The sequence below is a fragment of the Coturnix japonica genome, chromosome 2 (assembly GCF_054131305.1).
Source record: "Coturnix japonica strain WE chromosome 2, WE-NBRP24, whole genome shotgun sequence".
In the NCBI taxonomy this organism is placed as follows: Eukaryota; Metazoa; Chordata; class Aves; order Galliformes; family Phasianidae; genus Coturnix; species Coturnix japonica.
The window spans coordinates 58,901,782-58,924,264 of NC_140664.1; the positions used below are offsets into that span (position 1 = coordinate 58,901,782).

At 43.2% G+C, this 22,483-nt stretch overlaps 1 protein-coding gene and 1 pseudogene across 11 annotated transcripts in view; one reads left to right on the forward strand and one right to left on the reverse strand.

Annotated features, from left to right (window-relative positions):
• Nucleotides 1-211: 211 nt before the first annotated feature.
• LANCL2 (LanC like glutathione S-transferase 2) overlaps nt 212-22,483 on the forward strand; it is a 38,308-nt gene continuing 16,036 nt past the window's right edge. For 6 of the 11 annotated variants that reach the window (XM_015854893.3, XM_015854894.3, XM_015854896.3 and 3 more), the window contains exons 1-3: nt 212-1,134; nt 10,373-10,490; nt 19,588-19,795. In XM_015854893.3, the coding sequence (XP_015710379.2) occupies nt 937-1,134; nt 10,373-10,490; nt 19,588-19,795 (524 nt within the window). In that variant the 5' untranslated portion in view covers nt 212-936. Of the gene's footprint in view, nt 1,730-10,372; nt 10,532-19,587; nt 19,796-22,483 lie in introns of all 11 variants that reach the window. The other 5 variants (XM_015854895.3, XM_085539878.1, XM_085539881.1 and 2 more) reach the window with 3 other exon arrangements.
• LOC146761841 (syncytin-2-like) lies at nt 11,304-13,929 on the reverse strand (annotated as a pseudogene).

The following is a 22,483-nucleotide window of genomic DNA, read 5'->3' on the forward strand; positions in this document are numbered from 1 at the left end:
GCAGTGCAAAACCACAACGGCCACTGTAATCCGCAAGGACTGTAAGCCGAGAGTTGAAGGAACGATGGAAACCGCCTACGCCTCCCCACTGTCACCGCCCTTCCTGCTAGCGAGGACCTGCCTCCACCTCGAGGGCGGACTCTGAGGGCCGCCTTCCTCTCGCAGGGCAGGCGGGCGGGCGGGCTTTGGGGCCGTCACCGCCTCTTTCTTCAGGCCCGGGTGGCCGCGGCGATGCTGGCTGCCTCCAGATGAGCGTGGTCCGGCAGAGGTCGTGGATGCACCGGTCGAAAGAGGTCTTTGTGTACTGCCTGTTCCTGGGGCTGTCCTTACCCCTTATGCTGTTGCTGCTGCTCTGACATGAGCCGGGCCGTGGTTCGGTCTCGCCGCGAGGGGACAGGCAGGTGGAGTCGGCGAGAGCCCCGTTTCGCAGCCCAGCGTGTGGCTGGCGGCAGCAACCCGAGGGCCTGACGCCTCGGCGGAGGGGGATGAGGAGTTCGGGCGGGCTCTGCAGAGGTGATCTGCGGGCTGGCGGTCTGCTTCTCCCCGCAGGGGGGCACGGCCACGACCCCGGCAGCAGCTGTGATGCCGCCACGCTCGCCGCCCCCTCACCCCGACTGACGGGGAGGTGAGGCGGTGCCCGCGGTAAAGGCAGTCCCCGTTCGCCGCGCGAATTCTAGTCTCTGCTGCTCAGGGACGCCGGCGGCGTCGTCTCTTCCGCTCTGAGGTTGCCCCGATGTATCAGCAGCCGCGCCTCAAGCCCCTGCCAGCGCCTCGGGGCCGCCGCGGACCGTCTGACTCTGCGCCTGCCGCGCAGCGGCCGTAGCCGGGCGCCGGTGCCGGCCGCGGCGCTGGCAGTCCCGCAATTCGTCGCTCTGCGAGGCGGAGTGTGTCCCCGCCTGCTCGCCGTGGAGGGAGGCGGGCCGGGGGCCGGCTGAGATGGGAGAGAGCATGTCCAAGAGGCTGAAGCTGCAGCTGGGAGGTGAGGCGGAGATGGAGGAGCGGGCTTTCGCCAACCCCTACCCCGACTACCAGCAGCAGGGAGCCGTAGCAGCCCACAGCACGGTGGAGGCCCAGTGGGATCGGGCGGTGTTGCCACCGGAAGAGGACCCGCTCCCCTTTGACGCGGACGGAAAGGTGAGTCCTGGCAAGGAGTCGCTGTGCGCGCCACGAGGCCTGCTGAGCGCCGGAGGCTGCCCACGGCCTGGATGTGGGGCGGGCTGAGCGCCGTGTTCGCCTCGTTGTCAGATGGGGGAGCGGTGCCCGGAGGCAGAGCTGCCTACCCCGAAATGTGCGCCGCTTTTCTGTGGTACTGCCTGCGGCCCGTCCGAGTTTGGCTCTGGAAGTGTGTGGAGGAGATGGGAGCTGCCCCGCTCCCCGCCAACCCCTCGCGGCCCTCTAGTGCCGCTGCCGCGCTGTCCTGAGGGCTTCCCATAGGTGGGCGGCAGCGGCACTCGAGTTTCAGTTATCGCCGGTCCATTTCCTTCAGCGGTGTCTCTAAGGATTTACGTTCCCCAAAACACTTTACGTGCTATTTTGAGTAGCCTGCAGGAGGTCTGTGCGGTAACACTAGAGACAGTAGTGCCCTTCTTATCATCTGGACCCCACGTGCTGCTGATGAGCTGCTCTTCCACATGCATCACGTTCCAAGTTGGTGAAAGGTGGGGAAGGAATGTCATCTTTCCAAGGAAGATGCTGCATGGTGACACTGCTAGAACTACAAATGCATGAGGTGCGAAAGTAACTTTTCTCATTCACCTATGTGCTTGGGTGAAGAACAGTGCTCTTGAGCATGATAAAACTTAGCAGGGCACATATTAGCTGTTGATTAGGATGAGGCAGTTAAAGCTTTTACTAGCTGTTGGAGTGTAGTGAATGAAGTTGTGTGGGTGCACAGAAAAGATCACTCATGGGGATTGGTTTCTTACTGTTAGATCTCATTGCAGCTGTCAAAAGCAAATTGTGGTGCTTGAAAAGGTTTAAAAAGCAATGGTAGATTTGCAAATAAAGTCTTACTTGTTTTTACAGAAATTCCAGACAGTATACCCAATGTAATAATTTATTTTTAACTTCCCCCCTCCCCCCCCCCCTTTTTTTTTTTTTTTTCCTTTTTTCCTGGAAAGAACTGTGGTACTGTGGTTTCTTTTGTAACTGTCTTGGAATATAAAAAAATCTATCCAGGTGTGTTGAGTTGGAGTATGAAGACACAGAGGGGACTTTGCAGTGTTCAAATGCATGGAACTCTTCTGGAAAAAAGACAAAGTCATGTTCTGTGTTGCATTGAAGCAGTGTAGTTACAGCAACCTTCAGCAGGCCCATTTTTTCAGCACTGCATTTTGCTGGAGAGGGTCAGATCTGTGCCTGCATTTTTTTTCTGTTTCTTTTTGCATCTGCAATTTCTGTGTAATGATTCTATGTATTATGGCGTTCAAATATGGCTTGAAGTATGTTTGTGTGTATTTATACTGTTGGCAACATTTGCATGTTATCATTCCTTATGCCATACTGACTTTTGAGACTTCCTGATGAGTATTTTAGGGTGGTCATTTTGGTTTCTTTTGATTTTTCTATTTTTGTGTGTGTGTGTTTAGTTTTGTTTGTTTGCTTGTTTGTTGCATTGAACAGGCTCTAGAACTGTCAAAGAAACATCTTATCCTCCCTAAAGCCCCTGTGAGTGTGAAAGGACTTTACACAGACTGGGGAGACTTATAGTTCTGTAAACTTGTTTTGTGCAATAGCACAGATTTCCTAAAAATGAAATTAGCCTTCAGAAGTCCTATGTGCATTGCGTCTTTTTTTTCCTACCATCTGCTGATGTGTGCAGTGGTGAGAACTAAATGACTCATGTGATGACAGCGAGAAGTGTATGGGGTTCTGCTGTTGTCACGGAAGGCACTACATTATTAAACCCTCAGTTTGATTTCATAAGCTGCCATATTTGCCATCTGAAATTAATCCAGGTGATAGAAGGACAAGAAGCTCTATCAAGTCATTGTCTAGAATGTGAGACAACTGGGGCAAAGCATTGCATGTGAAAGTGTGTGCTTATATGCGTAGGATATGCATAAAGAAGTTAGAGTGTGGGAGGAAGAGAGGAGCAAACAGGATTTTGGCCTGCTGGTTTGCTTTTTAAAAGAATACTTGCACTAAAAAAAAAGACTGTTTTAATTAAATACATATAGATTATTTACCCTTTTCATTTTCATGTGAACTCCATAGTGATACTTTTGCCTGCAAATGTACCTATAGATGTAATCTCCAGGTGTTCCAAGTGCTTTCAGACTGGAAAGGTAAATAGCTAGGGACAAAGTAGTAAATAGATATCTATAGACTGAAAGCAAAGCATATTTTGTAGTTCATGGGGGAAAAAGTGTTTATCTATTCAGTTTAATTTTAATTTTGTTTTAGTTGCTTATTTGGGGAAAGTATTATAATTTTAAATTCAGACATTTTGGTATTCATAGAGAGTTCTAGTTCTAAGCTCTCCTATTCTTAATGATGGCTATAGTAATGTATGGGCCCCTGCAGTTGGAAACCAAAACATCACTCTCTTAAGCAGTATGGCGCTTTGCTTTATTTCTCTTTCCACCTGAACTGGAGTGGAAGCAGCCTGTAGCTGCAGTCAGTGCTGGGACTTGTTGGTCTTTTGTTGCCCATCAACTGTAGTTTAGGGGTGGAGAATAGAAAGATGTGTGCAAGGATGGTCAGTAGTCCTGGCTCAGAAGCTGTTTACCAAAACAGTCACAACAGAGAGCTTGAGAGCTGTTACACGCTTGCTGAGGAGTGGCAGGCTGCAGAAGGCTGGCTGGTGAGAGGTGCCAGAAACTTGTTTGAGGATGAGTCTGTCCTGAGTCCTTGAGTGAGCTTCAGGTGTCAGCTTCAAGTTACTCTGAGCCATCTTGACTCTGTGGCTGCATTATTGGAGGAGCCGGGTATCACTGGGGAGCCACCTTCCCTCTGTCTGCAGGCTCTTACCTGATCAACCAGGGAAGCAACCCTATGCATGGGCAACCTGGTGCAGATTTGGTGTAAGCAAAGAAAAAGTACTGCTGACATCTAGGAACTGTCACATCTCTCTTCTTGGTTGAAGATTATTTATATTTGTTGTGGAGTCACAAGAATGGCCTTTGACAGCAATTGTTATTGAATCAAAGTTAGTGGTAGGCCTCTAGGAAGCCCAAAGGGAAACTTTCTTTTTTTGGCCTTTTCTTTCTTAAAAACCTGTTTTTTGGTGGTTTTTTTTTTTGTTTGTTTTTGGGGGTTTTTTTGGTTTTTTTTTTTTTTTTGTTGGTTGGTTGGTTTTTGTTTTTGTTTTTTGTTTTTGTTTTACTTGTCAAAATGTTTAACATTAGTAAAAAACAAACAAACAAAACCTTTTTACAGTGTGTTTTGACAAATGGAGACAATGCACTTAATTCACTTTGAAGTGAACTCCTTGCAGGGAACCTGTTTTAAAGCTCACTGTGCTTTTTGGGAGAAGTTATCACTTCACAGGGATTAAGAATATTTACTAATCTTTTGGGTGGTTAATTCTGTATCCCATTCTGAGAAATTAATGGCTTTTCAGTATTCTTCCTCATATGCAATAAGCAGGGGGAAAAAGGCCTAAAGTTCTTTGCTATTGCTTCAATCTTGGTTACCGTCTCTGCAGTTTTTCATGCGTCAGTTGGGTTGTCTCACTGGGAATTTCATTTGTTGCACTGGGAGCATCAAGGCCCTCCCTGTGGTAGGACTCACTCTGCAACCACTGACACCAAGGGAGATCACACCACTTGTACAGTGGTGTGATTCAGCCTTTAGTGCCAATAAATTGTTTTTTTCTCACATTTTTTGTCTGAGTTGTGTGATTTGCCCAAGTTGTGGCATCTGCATTCCTTTCAGATTACCACTTTTTTGGCAGTTTTCTGGTGCTTCGTGCCAGGTGTGTGATATTTTAGTATTTTAATAGGTTTCTGAATATGACAAGTCATTTTCTTGTTGAAGGAAAGCTTACTTTAATTCTTGTGAGTCTTGGTCAAAATTCAGGCTGAGAATCATTTTTGTTGCTCTTTACTGTGTATTACTAACTCAGGACAGTGTCAACAGTCTGAGAAGAGAATTTGTTGCTTCTTTCACACACTGCATATTGGCATCAAATACCATTTAGCACTTTTCTGATGCTTTTTGAAGATCTTTCCTAATATTCAGGGCAGGCTCTCATACTTTTAATTGGCTTTTCAACCTGTTTGGCTTTAGCCAACCAGTTCTGAATAAGTTTATTTTCTTAGTCTAAAACTAGAGTTCTGATCAGATTTCCTTACATCCATCTTGTCTTTGCTAGTTTATAGTTTCATCTCGCAGACCTGTTTGCTAATAAGGTGTTCTCTAAATAGTCACATGAACAACTGCAATAATAAGTGTTTTTTGGTGAAAGTAAGTGAAATTGTAATATATCCAGTAATAGAGTCTGTCTACAGGACATTTATGTATTGTTGAGTTCACTATGTGGAAGTTCCTGCTCTGCACCAAAATAATTTAGATGGTACTGGGAGAAATTTTAGCTTTTTTACAGCTTGTGGCCCACCTAGAGGTGTTCCAGCTAAGGTGGAGACTTCTGTGTTGTGAGTAAATTTAAATCACACTGACAGTAGTTTTTGGTCTTCTTGCCTTGTCAAGAAGTAGTACACTGGTGTTAGGTTACCTGGAGCACCAGTGGTTTTAGTAATACTCTCTTGCTTTATCATCCTCCATTTCTCAGAACATGGGATAGTGTTCTTCAGCATCTATTAATCACGTTAAACCATATTTATTTTTGCTATCAGTAAATAGAAGCTTATTTATGATGATCTAAAATCTTTTTTTTTTTTTTTTTTCCCATCCGTCACCAGACAAATAGCTTATTTTTACTGTAAATGCAGATGCATCAAATACAGTCTCATTTTTGTCTTGTGTTAAATAATTTGTTGTGTAACATGAGTGGACTGTTGGTTTTCACTCTCTTCTCGGAGATAGGATGTTAAGTGCATTTACAGTTTATTCCGAAGTTGGCATTTGTAGTAGTTTGCCTATAGCTAATGATTCTCTCTTCCTCCTCCTAGCCCACCACCCTCTTTTTTCTTTTTTTCCCCTTTTCTTACTATCTTACTATATCTTACTTATATCTTACTATATGAAACTAGAAATGGCACTGAGAAATAGAGCAATGTATTCTACAGACAGCAGTGTTCCAAATAATTTGGTTTTGCAGAAATTGAAGAATGTAATTGAGCAGTAGCAGAGACTGATGTTTAACTGTTTAATGGGCTGAATTATGAGAAATCACGGTCTGCTATTATAAGGCAGGTATTCTGATCATTTTATTTTATTTTATTTTATTTTATTTTATTTTATTTTATTTTATTTTATTTTATTTTATTTTATTTTATTTTATTTTATTTTATTTTTCTTTCCCCAACAAGACTAAGAATAGTGAGTGAGTCGCAGGCAGAATGCCAGCTGGAATCATCCTCACAAAATGAATATACTTCTCCTAAAATGAGTTCAATGCAAATTAATAGGCTTTATGCGTAACTGTAATGCTTCCATAAGATTACATGAAGAAGGTTTATAAACCTTAAAAGCCCACCTTTCAACATTATGTAATTAATTTATTCTGTTGTATGTATGCATTTCTTACAAGCTTCTAATGGAATCGTATCAAATGAACAGTAACAGTGCTCTGTTGTTAAAGCGACAGCAAAAAAGCAAGATTATATATGTCCTCCTCCTGTGACTTATCTCTGGCCATGACATCCTCTGGGATATGTAGTTCTCCTCCGAGAGCTGAGTACTTGGAACGCCACCATTCCATGGAACTGGAGCATGAACCTTCCAATGATCCATACTGCACATGATGATATGATGTGGAATATTGACAGCAAAACCACAAAACCATGACAATAAGTAACTCATTTTGGTATTGTCAGAACTAGAAGGTAGCCAGCCTACTTGTGATGTGCAGGAGGTAAAAAAAACTGAGTGTAAAACCTTTGTTCACTCTTGTTGGATAAACAGAACTGTGCCTGCATGTATCAGCTCATGCTGCTAGACCGTATCCCTAAGCTTTGGCACAGCTAGCTTTGGAAGGATAGAAGCCCTGCCTTTGAGTTCTTTTAAGGCTTCACTGGGCTGGCTGAAAGGGTTGGAGGGTTTTTTGTTTGTTTGTGGTTTTTTTGTATGCGTAGTATAGTTTCCTAACAAAAAGATGCTTAGTGCCATACCAAAGCTGAAAAGCAGATGCCAGGTTCTTACTGTATTTGGTACTACTTCTCAGATTATTGGAGAATGCTAAATAGGGCACTTGCTGTTTCCTAGGATAGACTGGAGTGTTATTTGTGTGTCATGTGCTGTAATGGCACAATTTCCCTCTCCCTGTCTCATCACTGTAAAACGAATTTGAACTGTTGACCTAGACATTTCTGAGTGTGTGAGAGGATTTATGTGATTCCTGCTATCTTTCTGATTTCTTTATCAAGTAGTTGTCAAGAAGACAGGCTGAGAGAAATAAGGCTGTACAGCTTGGAGAGGAGAAGGCTCTAGGGGGACCCAATAGGAGCACTTTCATTATCTAAAGGGGGGACAGTAAGAAAGAAGGGGACAGACTCTTTATCAGAGTCTGCTGTGATAGGACAAGGGGAAGTGGTTTCAAACTAAGACAGGGGAGATTTAGTTTGGGTAAAAGGAAGATTTTTATTTATTTTACAGTAAGGCTGGTGAGGCTCTGAAGAGTTGCCCAGAGAGGATGCTCCATCCTTGGAGACATTCAAGATCAGGCTGGACCAGGCTCTGAGTAGGCTGATCGAGTTGCAGATATCTCTGTTCATTGTAGGGGAGTTGGGCTAAATTACTTCTAAAGTCATGACTTCCAACTCCAGTGATTCTATGATTCTGTGTTTGCATTCATTGCTTGAAGCTCCACTCTGAACAGAATACAAAATCCGTGTTCTGAGTGATCAGTTGCACAGCAGTGCATGGGATTTGCCTTTTAACTGAACTCTTCCCCTTTTGAGATGTGTTGTAATCAAACAAGAGCTTGCCTTCCTAAATGAGCTGACTTCACTTTCTTTAGTGAGAAACTGTAGATGTGTTTAACATCAAAGAAACCTTCACCAATCTAACTTGTTCTAGTTGTCACTGCGGAGCATGCTGGGAAGCAAGTGGTAGAGGCACAATTCAAGTATATCAAGCACAATTCAGAAGACAGTGGCTAATTCTGTCCATGAGCTGACAAGTAGCAAAACTGGATAATGCTCTTTTTCTGGATGCTGATGACCACTTTGTTATGACACTTGGTTTGGGGTATAAGAGAGCTCTGCTGGCTTTTTTGTTCCTAGAAAGGTTCTATTCTTGCTGTTTTGGCCTGGATAACTAAAGACAAGTGACACATGCTTGGATATTTCTGTAGATGGTGGAAAATTAACATCCAGGAAATATTTTTTGGTGCTGTGAAATTAGCGTACATCACTCTCTTGTCAGAGTGATGCAACTATCTGATACTGATAAAGCTGTTCTTATAGCCCAAGTAGCAAGGAAGTATTTTATTTCTCCTTTTCAGGTTCTACTTAATTATTTTAATTAGTTTTAATAAATGTATTGATAGGAAAAGTTAATTAGCAAGTCATAATATGAATAATAAAACATTTTGGAGTATTCTTCCTGATGTTCCCACTGCAAATGTAAACCTATCCTGTGATGGGACTTCATGAATACACTTTTCCATGGAAGTTGCCAGGGCAACAAATATTTGATGAGGGCACTGAGTGCATGCTCAATAAGTTTGCAGATGGCACCAAGTTGGCTGGAAGTGTCGATCTTCTTTGGGGTAGCGAGGCCTTACAGAGGGATCTGGATAGGCTGGATAGCAGGGTTGAAGCCAGTGGGATGAGGTTCAACAAGACCGAATGCTGGGTCCTACACTTTGGCCACAACCCTAATGCTACAGGCCTGTGGCAGAGTGGCTTGAAGTAGAGCTTGTGTAGAGAAATGGACCTGGGAGTATTGATTGATGCTGGGCTGAACTTGAGCCAGCAGTGTGCCCAGGTGGCCAAGAGGGCCAATGACATCCTGGCTTGCATCAGAAACAGTGTTGCCAACAGGAACAGGGAAGTAGTTGCTCCTCTGTACTTAGCATTGGTGAGGCCACACCTTGAGTACTGTGTCCAGTTTTGGGCCCCTCACTGCAAGAAAGACATTGAGGCCCTGGAGCAAGTTCAGAGAAGGGCAACAAAGCTGGTGAGGAGTCTGGAGAACAGACCTTATGAGGAGCAGTTGGTGGAGCTGGAATTGTTCAGTCTGGAGAAAAGGAGGCTCAGGGAAGATGTTATTGCTCTCTGTAACTGCCTGAAGGGAGGTTATAGTGAGCTGTGGGTTGGCCTCTTCTCATGTAACTAGCAATAGGGATAGAGCTGCGACAGGGGAGATTAAGGCTGGATGTTAGGAAATGCTACTTCTCTGAAGGAGTGGTCAGGCAGTGGAAAGGGCTCCCCAGGGAGGTGATGGAGTCACCGACCCTGGAGGTGTTCAAGGAACATTTGTATGTTATGTTGAGGGATATGTTATAGTGAGAACTGTTGGTGATGGGAGGATAGTTGGACTGGGTAATCTTGTAGGTCTTTTCCAACCTTGGTGATTCTTTGATTCTATGATTTCCATATTCCATAGTCTTAAGGGAATAATCAATAATGCATTGGCCCACACATTACATTTAAGGAGAGAAAAATGGTGGCAAGGATAAAATGTTCTATGTAGTATTTCATATATAGTTATCTGTAAGCTTTTCTTGCTTGAAAGTAAAAACAAGCAATGGATTAAATCATGGGTTTGTTTCTTCAACTTTGTGCCAAAGGATATGAGCTGAAGCTTCCAAGCTGCTTTTATCTGTCTTCTTTGTGTCTAGCTTATTTTTTCAGGTAGTTATTCTTCTATAGTTTGCTGCATGTAATAACCTCTCCTCATGAGCAGGAAGAAGAGTAAGGGCATTTTATGGATCTAGATGACTTGCCTTTTGCATGGTTATCACAGACTGAGCAATCAAATTTAAAAAAGAAAATATGAATAAATTACAAATTATGTGATTAAGCATATCATTTAAGATGGTGGTTTTGATTTTGACTTGGTTGTTTCAAATACGAGCATTTATTTTCATTTAGCTATTTCTTTGACACTGCTGATGACTGCACATGGTATTTATTCTGCAGTTGTTGTTGTTGGGTTTTTTTTTTGTTGTTGTTGTTTGTTTGGTAGTTTGTTTTTTTTTTTTGTGTGTGTCTGTTTTTCCAAACAAAAAAAGTGGAGCACTTGGCTTCTTGGATTCTTTCCTTTTCTGGCTCACTCCTTTCCTCCTTTTTACTTCTCACAGGTCAGTGCTCAGTTCACAAAACGGATCCAGACAAAGATCAAGGACCTTCTGCAGCAAATGGAGGAAGGGCTGAAGACTGCGGATCCGCACGACTGCTCTGCCTATACTGGCTGGACTGGTGAGAGAGCTAGACTGTGAATGAAGGATATTTGTTGAATGGTATGAGTGAGTCCTTTAGATATACATATAGGAGCAGTAGTGGAATTCTGATACAGCCAGTTGTATGAGTTGCTTTCTTTTAACTCTGTAACCTTGGTCACTGTTGTTTGCAGTGACTTTCACTGCCTTCAGTGGACCAACGATCTCATTATAGAGAGTTAATAGGCTTTTGTGTATTGAGATATTTATCTTGCAAAATGAGTGGATTTTTTAAGGCTACTTCTTCTTTTGAATTACCTGCCTTTTTTTTTTTTTAAGGTTTTAATAAAATTAGTCATTTTCACCTTTCTTTTGTTTTGTTTTGTTTAGGTGACTTAAAGGTAGTTAGCTGGCGTAATGGTAGCAGCATCTTTTAATAATTGAGGAGGTTGTGAACTCTGTGCAGAAGCCTTAGTATGTATGGTATGGGTAGAATAAAATTATAGAATGGCCTGGGTTGAAAAGGACCATAATTTTCATCTAGTTTCAACCCCCCTGCTATCTACAGGGTCACCAACCAGTAGATCAGGCTGCCCTAAGCTACATCCAGCCTGGCTTTGAATGCCTCCAGGGATGGAATATCCACAACATCCTTGGGTAACCTGTTTCAGTTGTGTCCCCACCCTCTGTGGAAAAACTTCCTCCCCGGTGGCGCAAGTGGTAGGAATGCTGCCTGTTACCTTTATCTTGTCCGTGTTCTCTGGAAGCTTACAGCTTGACCAATTACTGAGGTGACACCAATATGGTGAGCAGTAAAATGGCAATTTATTGAAGCTAACACACACATATATACTCTATGCCCTTCGTGTACGCCCACTGGAAACATATACATCGTATATCTTGATGGCATGCGGATGGACCTATCTTGTCACAGCCCGAAAAGCGCACATTCACCTAATACATCATTTCCCCCTCCCCATGCCAACAAAGCCTTACCCCGTTACAACGCGAACACTAATCCTAATCTGAATTATATAAAGGTGTTAGTCCTTATCTAAACAAGTAATCTGTAAAGGGAGATATGCAGATTGCAAAGCATGCAGAGATAAGTGATGCTATATCTAACAATATTAGTAGTTTCTAATTAATACATTCAAGGCACCTTTGGTTATATTATAACGTTCATCCTTCTGCTCAGAGTTTTGCGTATAACCGCTGGAGCTCCATTTTCTCATTGAACACTCCTTCTATCATACGTTGTAAACAACCTTGTAGACATCTAAATATACATGGCACACGTATCATTAATGCAAGAAATATAAGAAGCCCTATCACTAATGCTTTAAGTAGCTGTTTGAGCCATGGCCCAATACCTCCAAACAGACTACCCAGCCAATCTCCAAAAGGATCATCCTGGATGTGAACCTTCTTGGTGTGTTCTTGTAACCACTCCAACTTCTTGTGCAGCGACTCACTATGATCACTCAAGTTAAAACAACACATCCCTTCAAAGTCCTTAGACCCATGACCCTGTGCCAGAAGTAGGAAATCAACTGCTGCTCTGTTTTGGAGCACAGCGTGTCTGATGCTCTCCACATCGACAAGTCAGAGAGCAAAGCTGAAGTAACATTGGCCTGCTTCACAGTCCAACAGGCTAACCTCTCTATCTCCTTTAGTGCCTGTGCTGCGGCAACTCCTGGGGCCAAGAAAGATGCGAATACCCTTGCAGTAGGTCCCCACAGCTGCACCCCATCCCCGCAGTCTGGTGGTAACTCATGGATACCCTGTTTCTGTCGGGATTTGCTTTTGTTCCTGGACAATTGAGTCCACTCAGAGATGCTTGGGGATAGGATGGTTAATTTTCCCAAATAACATGGACCTCCCACTGGGTTTGCTGGAATCCCTTGCCAAGCACGATCACCGCAAATCAAGAAAATACCTGGCGGTAATGCTTTTGCAGTGCGGTTGTTCCAGACTTAACACTTTGGTCCCGATCCCTTCTCCCAGGGACTAACACAGCAGCCCTTTGTGTAATAGTCGGGCTCGCAATCAACTTTCCGACGGGAGCCATCGGACCGTGTCACATCGATGATTTGGGATTTATTTATCCAAAACCCAGAACAATAAGTATTATCTGTCATCGGTATGGACCTATTTGGATAGAAGCCACAGTATGGCCCATCCCAGGCAAACTGTTCTGTGTTGCGTGGATAGACAAGGGTAAATGGATCTGACCGACTTTCCTTTGCATTCCAATTGGGACCAAGGGCAAGAAGAGACACCCATAAGGTCAAACGGTGAATCGGAGTACAAGCAAAAGTTAAGCATTCGGGTGACCACCAATGATTCTCAATTGTGTCCCAAGAATCATTAGGTACCATCTGTGACCCCAGTATCTGCAGCTCTTGAGGCTCCCAGGGGAGAGTGACATTCAACCTACAAATAACACATGCCATTTTCCTACCAGCGAGGATCACTGTGTCGTTCCCTAAACCTCTATCGGTGATCTTAATCCTCCCTGGATTACAAAACCAACTGCATGAATCTTGGGGGACTGCACTAAAATTAAATGATCTTAAATATCCCTGGAACCTAGAATCTTCCCACACAGGGATCCCGATCAAACATGTTTGGAATGGTGAAGTGGCAGATTGCAAGCTAAGACAAAAGTCTGTTCTTCCTGTCTGATTAGCCCATGTAACCCATAAGTTCCCTGGTTGTTGAATCAAATGAATGCCCCCCACTGGCGACCAACACAGACACAAAAGGCACAACAGCATTAGCATGGTAGTTCTCGTTGGCAGCAAGTGTTGTTTCTCTGGGTTCTCCGGGTTCTTGGGTTTCTTTGGTATCCAGAAGAAAGCTCTTCTTTTGCGCTCCGTCGATTCAGGATTCCTTGGGCGGCCAATCAAGAGGTCCATGATCAACGCCACTATGAGGTCTGCACCCTTGGCCCAGTTTAAAAGACTGGGAAGGAGCCCTGGGCCATTGGCACCCTCCCATACCAGTTTCCCTGCGGCAAAACCTTGAATTTTTGACACTGATGTGCATCATGTCCAGCCCAACCGCACAACTGACAAGGCTCCCCCAGTCCCTGTGATTCCTTCTGATTAATCCTCTTAGGGCATTGGGCTTTAAGGTGACCAAGCTGTCCACACTTAAAGCACGGGTCCTTATCCTTATTTTCCCCAACTCGAGAGGCCGCCATTACTGCAGCAGCCATCCCCTGCATGGTAGTTACAAAGCCCTCATTAGTCAATGGTGCATTTTTCTGATGATCTAGCACGTACTTGATGATCTCTCCTGGAGTGTTCAAAGTCCCAGGTGCTGCCCTTATAATCTGTTGAATGTCTGGCAAATCTCCTTGCTGGATAGGGAGGTGGGGGCGGGGTGTACTCTGGAGCTGAGTAGTCTTGCTCAACTTCCTCCTTTGTTCTTGAAGGTGTTATGTCAGTTGGAGCCGAGGGGGTCGGCGCCATCTTCTCCTTTGGATCTGTAGGAGAGATGAGAGCTCCTCCGGTTCCCCTCGCCCCCAACCCCAACAGTTCCCTAGCCCGATCCCCCGCAATCTTCTCTTCCCTTGCCACCTTAAGCGCCTCCAAGATTAATCCCTAGACCTTGAACTCTGTAACTTTTTGGGTGGCCAGCACCCTTTGTGAAAGCGCCATTGTGAGCGCATCCCAGTTATTGGGATCATATAAATCAGAGGGGGATGTTAACATCCCCTCCTTCTCCAGCAGCGAAAGAACTGCAGCGATCTCCTTCTTAGAAGGAACATCCTTGTCACAGTGAGTTTTACATGCATGCAGAATCACCTTAATAACGGCTTCCATGTCGCCTTCGGCCAAACGTATCCCACCTGGCCCCAACCTGGCACTTCCCCAACCGTACCGAGGGTGTTCCAAGCTCTCCCTACTGCCTGACGAAGAGTTATGGCCAATCCTCCCGTCCCAGTCTTTCACCACTCCACGAGTAAATAATTACCACTCCACAGTGAGAACCTGTGCCGTTAAATGTATAGCTGCTCCGCTCCCAGTCACGTTCAGGGTCACCATTTGTTACCTTTATCTTGTCTGTGTTCTCTGGAAGCTTGCAGCTTGACTGAGGTGACACCAATATGGTGAGCAGTAAAATGGTGATTTATTGAAGCTAACACACACATATATACCCTATGCCCTTCGTGTACGCCCACTGGAAACGTATACATCGTATATCTTGATGGCATGGGGATGGACCTATCTTGTCACAGCCTGAAAAGCGCACATTTGCCTAATACATCAGCCGCCTTGCAACACCAGGGCCCGGGGTTCGAATCCCTCCTGTGGTGCAAGTGGTAGAAGTGCCACTCTGCAGCACAGAGGCTCGAATCCCGGGAGTTGGACTCAGTGATCTCTAAGGTCCCTTCCAACCCGCACGAGACTATTACTATTACTATTACTATTACTATTACTATTACTATTACTATTACTATTACTATTACTATTACTATTACTATTCCTAATATCTAACCTGAAACTCCCCTGTCTTAGTTTAAACCATTTCTCCTTGACCTCTCACTATCCACCCTCATAAATAATAATTCCCCTTCCTGTTTATGGACTCCCTTCAAATATTAGAAGGCCACAATGAGGTTTCCCCAGAGCCTTCTCCAAGCTAAACAAGCCCAGTTCCGTTAACCTTTCTTCATAGGAGAGATGCTCCAGCACCCTCTGATCATCTTAGCGGTCCTCCTCTGGACCTGTCCCAAGAGCTCCAAGTCTTTCTTGTGCTGGGTGTGCCTAGGCCTGAACACAGTACTCTAGATGGGGTCTCATAAGAGCTGAGTAGAGGGGGACATTCACCTCTCTCCCTGCTGGCCACCTCTCTTTTAATGCAGCCCAGGATATATTTGGCCTTCTGGGCTGCAAGCACACAATGCTGTCTCATGTCCAGCTTTTCATCTACCACAGCCTCCAGGTCCTTCTCCACAGGGTTATTTCCAAGGAGGTCTTTCTCTAGTTTGTATAAACACCTGGGATTGCTCTGGCCCAACTGTAACATCTTGCACTCGGCCGTGTTGTACCTCACTAGGTTCACATGGGCCCACTTCTCTGGCCTGTCTATGTCTCTCTGGATGTGCACTGCTCAGCTTGATATCATCTGCAAACTTGATGAGGGTCCACTTTGTTAAAAACTCCAGTGTAGTTTGGTTCTGCTGTTCTGTCTGTACAAAAATGTTGAAATGAGTATGGAGGAAGGAGTGGAATGGAGGTAAGGCTGCAAAACTGTGAATTACACATACACATGTGCAAGTGCTGTTTATCTGTAGATGCCATTGTTATTTTACTTTGCAGTACTAATGCTGTCAAACTGTGAATGAGCCCTACTGATCCTTTAGGCAGAGCTTTCAGTTGTCAAACCTGACACAGCCACTGCTCTTCAACCTGCTAAAACACTTTTCCATCTTGGCCTCATAAGCTCCACTTTGCAATTACGATGGCATATTGTATTCATGCTCTATCTTATGCTGTAGACATTCTTCTGATTTTAGCATAGCATGTTTCGTATGTGCCAAGAGCAGATCTGTTATCTTTGTGTCAGAGAGGGAGAAGAAGCCTGGAAAAACTCTCCAGGCTTTGCCCATGTTTAGTCTTAATTTTGACAGTGGAAATATACCAAGAAGAAAGTGAAGAAATGTTTTTTTTCAGCACAGATAGCAGTGTGGGTGAATGAGTCGGGGTGTTTAAGACAATTCATGCATAAATGATAGATATGTTTTAAGGTCTAAGAATGGCTGCTAAGTGAGTGCAGAAGAGATGCCAAGTAGCCAGAGGCCTGCTGTATCATGGTGTGCAGGAAAAAGAGCATGGCTAGCCGGTTGAGAGAGGTTATCATCCCGTTCTACTCTGCTTTGGTGAGACCTCATCTGGGGTATTGAGTCCAGGTGTGGTCTCCTCAGTTTAAGCATGACAGGGAACTACTGAAGAGAGACCAGCAAAGGGCCAGGAAGACGGGGCCTGGAACCTTTCCCTTTTGAGGAAAGGCTGAGTGATCTGGGACTGTTCAGCTTGGAGAAGACTGAGGAGGGATCTTATGAATGCCTATAAATGTCTATTGAGGGGAATCAAGTGGATGGAGACAAACTCTTTCCAGTGGTGCCTAGCAGCAGGTCAAAGAGCAATAGGTGCAAACTGGGATATAAGAAGTTCCATCTGAACATGAGGAAAATTTTTTTTTACTGTGAGGGCAACAGAGCATTAGAACTGCTCAGAGAGGTCGTGGAGGTTCCTTGTCTGGAGATATTCAAAACCTGCTGTCTCAGTCTAATTTATAGGAGGGAGAGGAGGTTCTTTTAACATATGTATGCTTGACAGCAAGATAAGACACAATGGGTCAAATGTTAGCCTGACCAGTTTATTACTGTAAGGTGGAATAATACAAAGATGGTATTTATAGGGTTATTTATAGGGAAAAATATGGATGCCTTCAGTCCATTGGGAAACACTGAGGCAGTCTCCACCATGTAGTGATCTCCAAGAGATGCTGCCTTAGTGGTGGTCAGCCCTTCCTTAAAGGAGGTCTAGAGGAGGTGGAGTCAAGCTCCACCCCTTCCAGGAGCACTGCTAAATTACTCTCACCTGTGCTCCCACAGCTGACCCAACTTGCCTCAGCTGATTAATCAGAGGTTCAGGCTGTGATTACCAATTTTCCATACAATTACAAATCCTAGTCATTTAGGGAGATGGGAAAGGGAAGATGCGTGAAAGAAAAGATAGGAAATAAAAGCAAGGAGTTTGTAGGAGGCAAGGGGAGATAGTCACCACCATGGTTTCCAGCATTGCTTATAGGTCAGGTGTTGATCTGCAGTAGTGGTGGGTAATTGGGAGTTGTTGATCAGTTAACAACTGATATAATAACTGTGATAACAGAGATGATGGAGAAACTTTCCAATGGCAGTGCAAACTTATAAATATAAGTCCAAAGTGGTTGAATCAGCTCCTTTTGGAGTGACAGCTTCTGGCTTTTTGATCTCAGCAGGAACTCCTTTTGTTCCCATCTTCTGGGCCTTGCCAGCAAATAAGAGAGGGCATGGAGGCTCCCACTTGTATCTTGCCTTCACAGCATGGTATTATCCCCCAGTCTGCCTTAGCAAGCTGGAGGTATTTGGTCACAAGCCAGATCTTCTGCCAGTAAACAGCCCTGAGCATTCTCTTCCAAGAGCAAACAGCTCCAAAGAAATGATTTCAAATGTAAAATTGTTCACACAGTGATGCTGGCTGCCACAGGGCAGCACCCACCTCTCATTTCCTAGATGAGTCAGAGTATTATTGCAAGGAGGCCTCAGAAAGCAGGCTTTGAGCCAAAAACAAAGAAGGGTTCAGACACCTGCCTTGAATGCTTTCCTGTGCAATCTACTGTAGTGAACCTGCTTTAGCAGGTTTGATGAGAGGTACCTTAAAACCCCAGTGATTCTGAGATTCTGAAACCATGACTGGCAGCAGACATTACTGAGCACGTCAGAAGTGAGCCATGAGGTAAAACTAACACAACTGTCATTAGCTGAACAAGTGATGCAGTCTAATGAGAATATATATTTTTTTCTATCCTATAGAAAGATTGCTGATTACATCTACTTCAAGTTGTAAAATTCTTTCAAGGTTTCTGTGGAATTGAGTCAATAAAAATACTAAAATGGTCTGGATTTTGAAAAATTTCATGAAAATACTTTCTCCCCAAGCTTGCTTCTTGCACTATTTTGCTAGAGTGTGAGAATCAGAAGATAAAAGGAAATTCTGAAAATAACTGCCCTGCTTGTTATGTACCAAGTCTTGACAAATCTTACTGGATATTGGCTTGTACTTTGGAAGCATCTTCAAAATCTCCAGGTGCTTATTGTTGTCAAATAACATTGAAACCCATGGTAGAGTCTGTTGTGCTTGTATACTAATACAAATACTGTTTGTACGTGACAAATGTAGCATTTTTGCACAAGTGCTGGATGAGCTGGACCTCATGGCTAGTTCCCAGTCACATCCTTGATCAAATCTGATTATCTGCATACTTGGTGCAATCTGTGAAAGAATTGCAGAAATCCATGTCAGGTCAGCAGCCTCAGAGGCAGTGTTTTCTGGCTGTTGCTTTGAAGGGGACAGTAAATAGACCACAATCTCCTGTGCCACTGAGTTGGCCTAACCAAGCCCTGCAGCAGCCTTCTTGGAGCCATCTGTAGATGCCTTTTCAAGGTATTCCAGACAACATCTGAGCATGTGCCTCTGCTCTTATGGTACCATTCTTGTACTCCTCAGAAAGCCTCTCTGTGGAACTAGGTGCATCTAGTTTGTTCTCCTCTTTATTTATGGCACAGAAGAATCTCATCCCTGCTCAAAAAAGAGGAGTTTGAGTTGCAGCATGGTTAGAAGGTACATTTTTTGCTTTTACATATGTACTCTTCCAGTTGGCCAATAAACATCCACTTAAGAGTTGTTTCACTTAGTTAAAAGCTGCAGTGATATAGGCTTAAGGTTGGGTTTTGTTTTGTTTTGTTTTAAATGAAAACTATATAATCATTGTAATGGAGTGAAGCTTGATTTAACTTTCCAAGCATTCTCCTAGGACTTGTTTGCTTTATGGCTTTTACAAGCTATAAATCTTATAAGCTATAAATCTTAGGGTTTCATAATCTCATTGTGAAATTCAGTCAGGGGTTATAAAGAACTTGGCAAGTCAAATTCAACAACTGCCTAAAATATCCTTTTAAAAATCAAATGGGAAGTAAGTAATTTTTTGTCTATAACAGATGAGTATTGTAAAGTGAGTGTGCTTGATTTTAGGTAAGCTTACCCTAAGATAAGTCTTAAGCAATTTCTTCTCCAAGCTTTAGTACCCAAGGCATGAATTTTCTTAATTCTTTGCTAATAGTGGATGTACTGTTGGGCTTCAGTCTAATAAATTTAGATGTTTTTCATGATCCAAATAGAAATGTAGTGAAGACAGACTGATGTGCTCCTTTTGCATGTGCTAGGACCCTTAGCTGAAATGTTTTAATTGACCAAATGTCTCTCCATGTTCTATTTACTGATTCAGTGGCACTAAAGATGACGATGTGATGTACTGAGAAGGGAAAATGAATGAATTTCTTTTTCATGTGTTTATTCCAGGCATTGCCCTCTTGTATCTCCAACTGTACCGTGTCACAAAAAAACAAAGCCATTTGCAGCGATCTCTTGATTATGTGAAGAGAATCCTTCGCAATCTGAATGGCAGACGAGTTACTTTTCTCTGTGGTGATGCTGGGCCACTGGCAGTAGGTGCAGTCGTTTATCACATGCTGAAAAATGAAAATGAATCTAAAGAATGTGTTTCTAGGTAAGTGATGATGGGAAAAGCCATGGCTTTCTTTTGTAGAGTTCAGTAAAATTAGCAAGTTCAGTCATGAAGGGCAGGGGATTAAAACATGGAGCTACTTTCTGTACTGATGCGTTTTCAGCAGAATACAGGATAGACTTTTAGCATGATTAAATCTGGCTTAGACTTGTATTTAGTGGGTCACTGAGTCTTTTAAACTTCTCTAAAGACAGAATGTCCTGGGCGTATCTGTAGTGCACAGATATATTAGTTACAGAATAGTTAGAATAGTAGTTACACACCTTTCTTTGGCAGAATGTAGTGTTCGTGCAGTATGTGACGCTCCCTTAGAAGTTCTGCAGCATGCCTTGCTCAGTCAGAATTTGCATACTGGCTTCGTGTCATCATCTGTGGTTTATGTTTGAATATAGAATTCATCTTTTTCTAGTATACAATCCTAGTCTGAATAATATTAGTTACTGTTCCTGGATGAATGTTTTGAAGTGAATGAAAGGTTTATTTTTGCTTTTAGAACCAACAGTTAGCTTGGGCGTGTCAATTCAGATGCAGCTAGGAAGGCTGTGTGGCTGTAAGGCATGAAGTATGAGTAGAACAAAATGAGATCAGCAGTAAATCTTTTAGTTTTCCCTGTGCTTGAGAACTGATTTTCAGGGTGACTGAGAAGGAGGTTAGTCTGATTATTTGCTCCTTTTCTTCCTTTTTTCCTCCCGCCTTTGTTGGTTTTGTTTACAAATGCTAGGGCTGCTCTGAAAGCAGAAGCTCTTACATTGGCCCACAATATTAAGAGGCAGATGTTGGTAGTATGGCAATAGAAGATGAACTTTCCTGCCAGTATTCCATTACATTTTGTTGCCATTTGACAAATACTTACACAGGAACAGAAAGAAAACCATGTGCAAATTTGTCATGATCCACTGAACCAATACTAGCATGAAAGTGTCAGTTTCTTGAATTGCATCATTACCGGTGACAAGTGAAGGTGTCATCATTACAAGCTGAAATCAAAGTGGCACTTCATGGAGTTACAACATCTGAATGACTCATTGAGTAAAAGTTCAAGATGCTGTCTTTAGTGGTTAAAGTAAGGTGTGTTGTCTTTTGGGATGGAAAAAGGGTGATCGTTTTGGATTTCCTGGAACCTGTGTGGACCATCAGCTCTTGACTGCTGCGTCATAATGCTGACTAATCTAAAGACTGGCCTTCTAGAGGCAGGCCAGAGAAGAAGAGAACTTTCGTTTTGCAATGTTATAACACCAGCCCCCATACCAATTTTAAGATAATGGAGTATATTGCCAGACTTGACTGGACCGTCCAACCCACCCACTGAATGCATCAACTCCTGACTTCCATTTGTTTAGGCCAATGAAAGATGAACTATGAGGGCAATGTTTTCCTAGAAGCAGTGTCGTCAAAACAGTTGTGAAACAGTGGGCCTTGTGCTGGTGAGGATTTTTACATGTGTGGCGTGCAGGCGCTTGTTCATCATCACTGGCAAAAATGCATAGTGGTGAGAGTGTTGAAAAATAATGTTTTGTAGCTCAGAATTTGCTTTATCAAGCAGTGTTGTTGTGATCTTCGTACGTGTTGTAGTTACCATGGAAATCAATAGGAGGCTTACTTTTGGAGTGACCTACATATATTCAGGACATCAACAGTGAGAGTTACATTATAGATGTCAAAGTATATATGTGATTGCACTTAAAACTTTTTACCTTGGAGCTGTCTAGTTATAGTATGACTTGAATAATAAAACCTAACAGTGGACATTTAAAAGAAAGTAATTTAATTGCAAGTCCAAAGAGTCGTTCTAGGAAAGGGGTAATAACTTAAAGCTCTTTTTGTGAGTAGCTTTCCACAGATATTAAGCAGTGACAGTGTGAACGAGCCATTGAGGTCTGTGTTTTTGCTACAGAGTGATGTTAGTGCTAACATTTCTGCCAAATAATAGCTATTGAGGATATCTGGGAGTAGGTTTTTCTCTTGATCCAGATTATTTTTCCCTCTCCCCAAATTTAAAATGTGACTGTTTCCATGGTTTCATCTAATTGCTAATTTTAATCAGTGAAAAAATAGGGACAGAGAAAGAATGGGAAGGATAACAATTTCTCTGCTTCTGAAAGCAGACTGGTAAAGTAATAGTAGGAATGCTCAGTGGAGCATGTGTGAGTTACAGTGGCCAGCCTAAGGTGTTTTTCCACTAATATAGACAAGCAGAACACGTCTGCATAATAGCAGCACTCTCTCTAAACAGTGTTTTTAAACATTTGAAAAAATGTATATCTAGGGAAGGGGAGTGCAGTTTTTTTCACCCTCTGAAACATCTAAAATGAGGAGTCCTTGCTCAGGTGAAATTGCCAGAGGTTCCAGGAGGTTTTAGTCATTCTTCCCATTAATTTACAGCTACTTGTACAATTTAAGTGGCATTTCCTTTGATTGATCTCTGAGATCAGAAGTGATGTAAGTGGCATCTGTGAATCTTTTTGCTTCAGTGGAAATTTGTTGTCAGATAGCATATCCGGTTTGATGTTTCTGGTCTCTCTTGGAATCAGTGTTAGCTCTAGACTGGAGTAGCTCTTCAGCCCATTACCAGTATATGTGTTTCTCTCTGCATGAAAGCCCCTTTTTTTCAATATTACTCACTGGCTCCAAGTTGCCTGTCTGTTAGGGACAGAACATACGTATTGATCT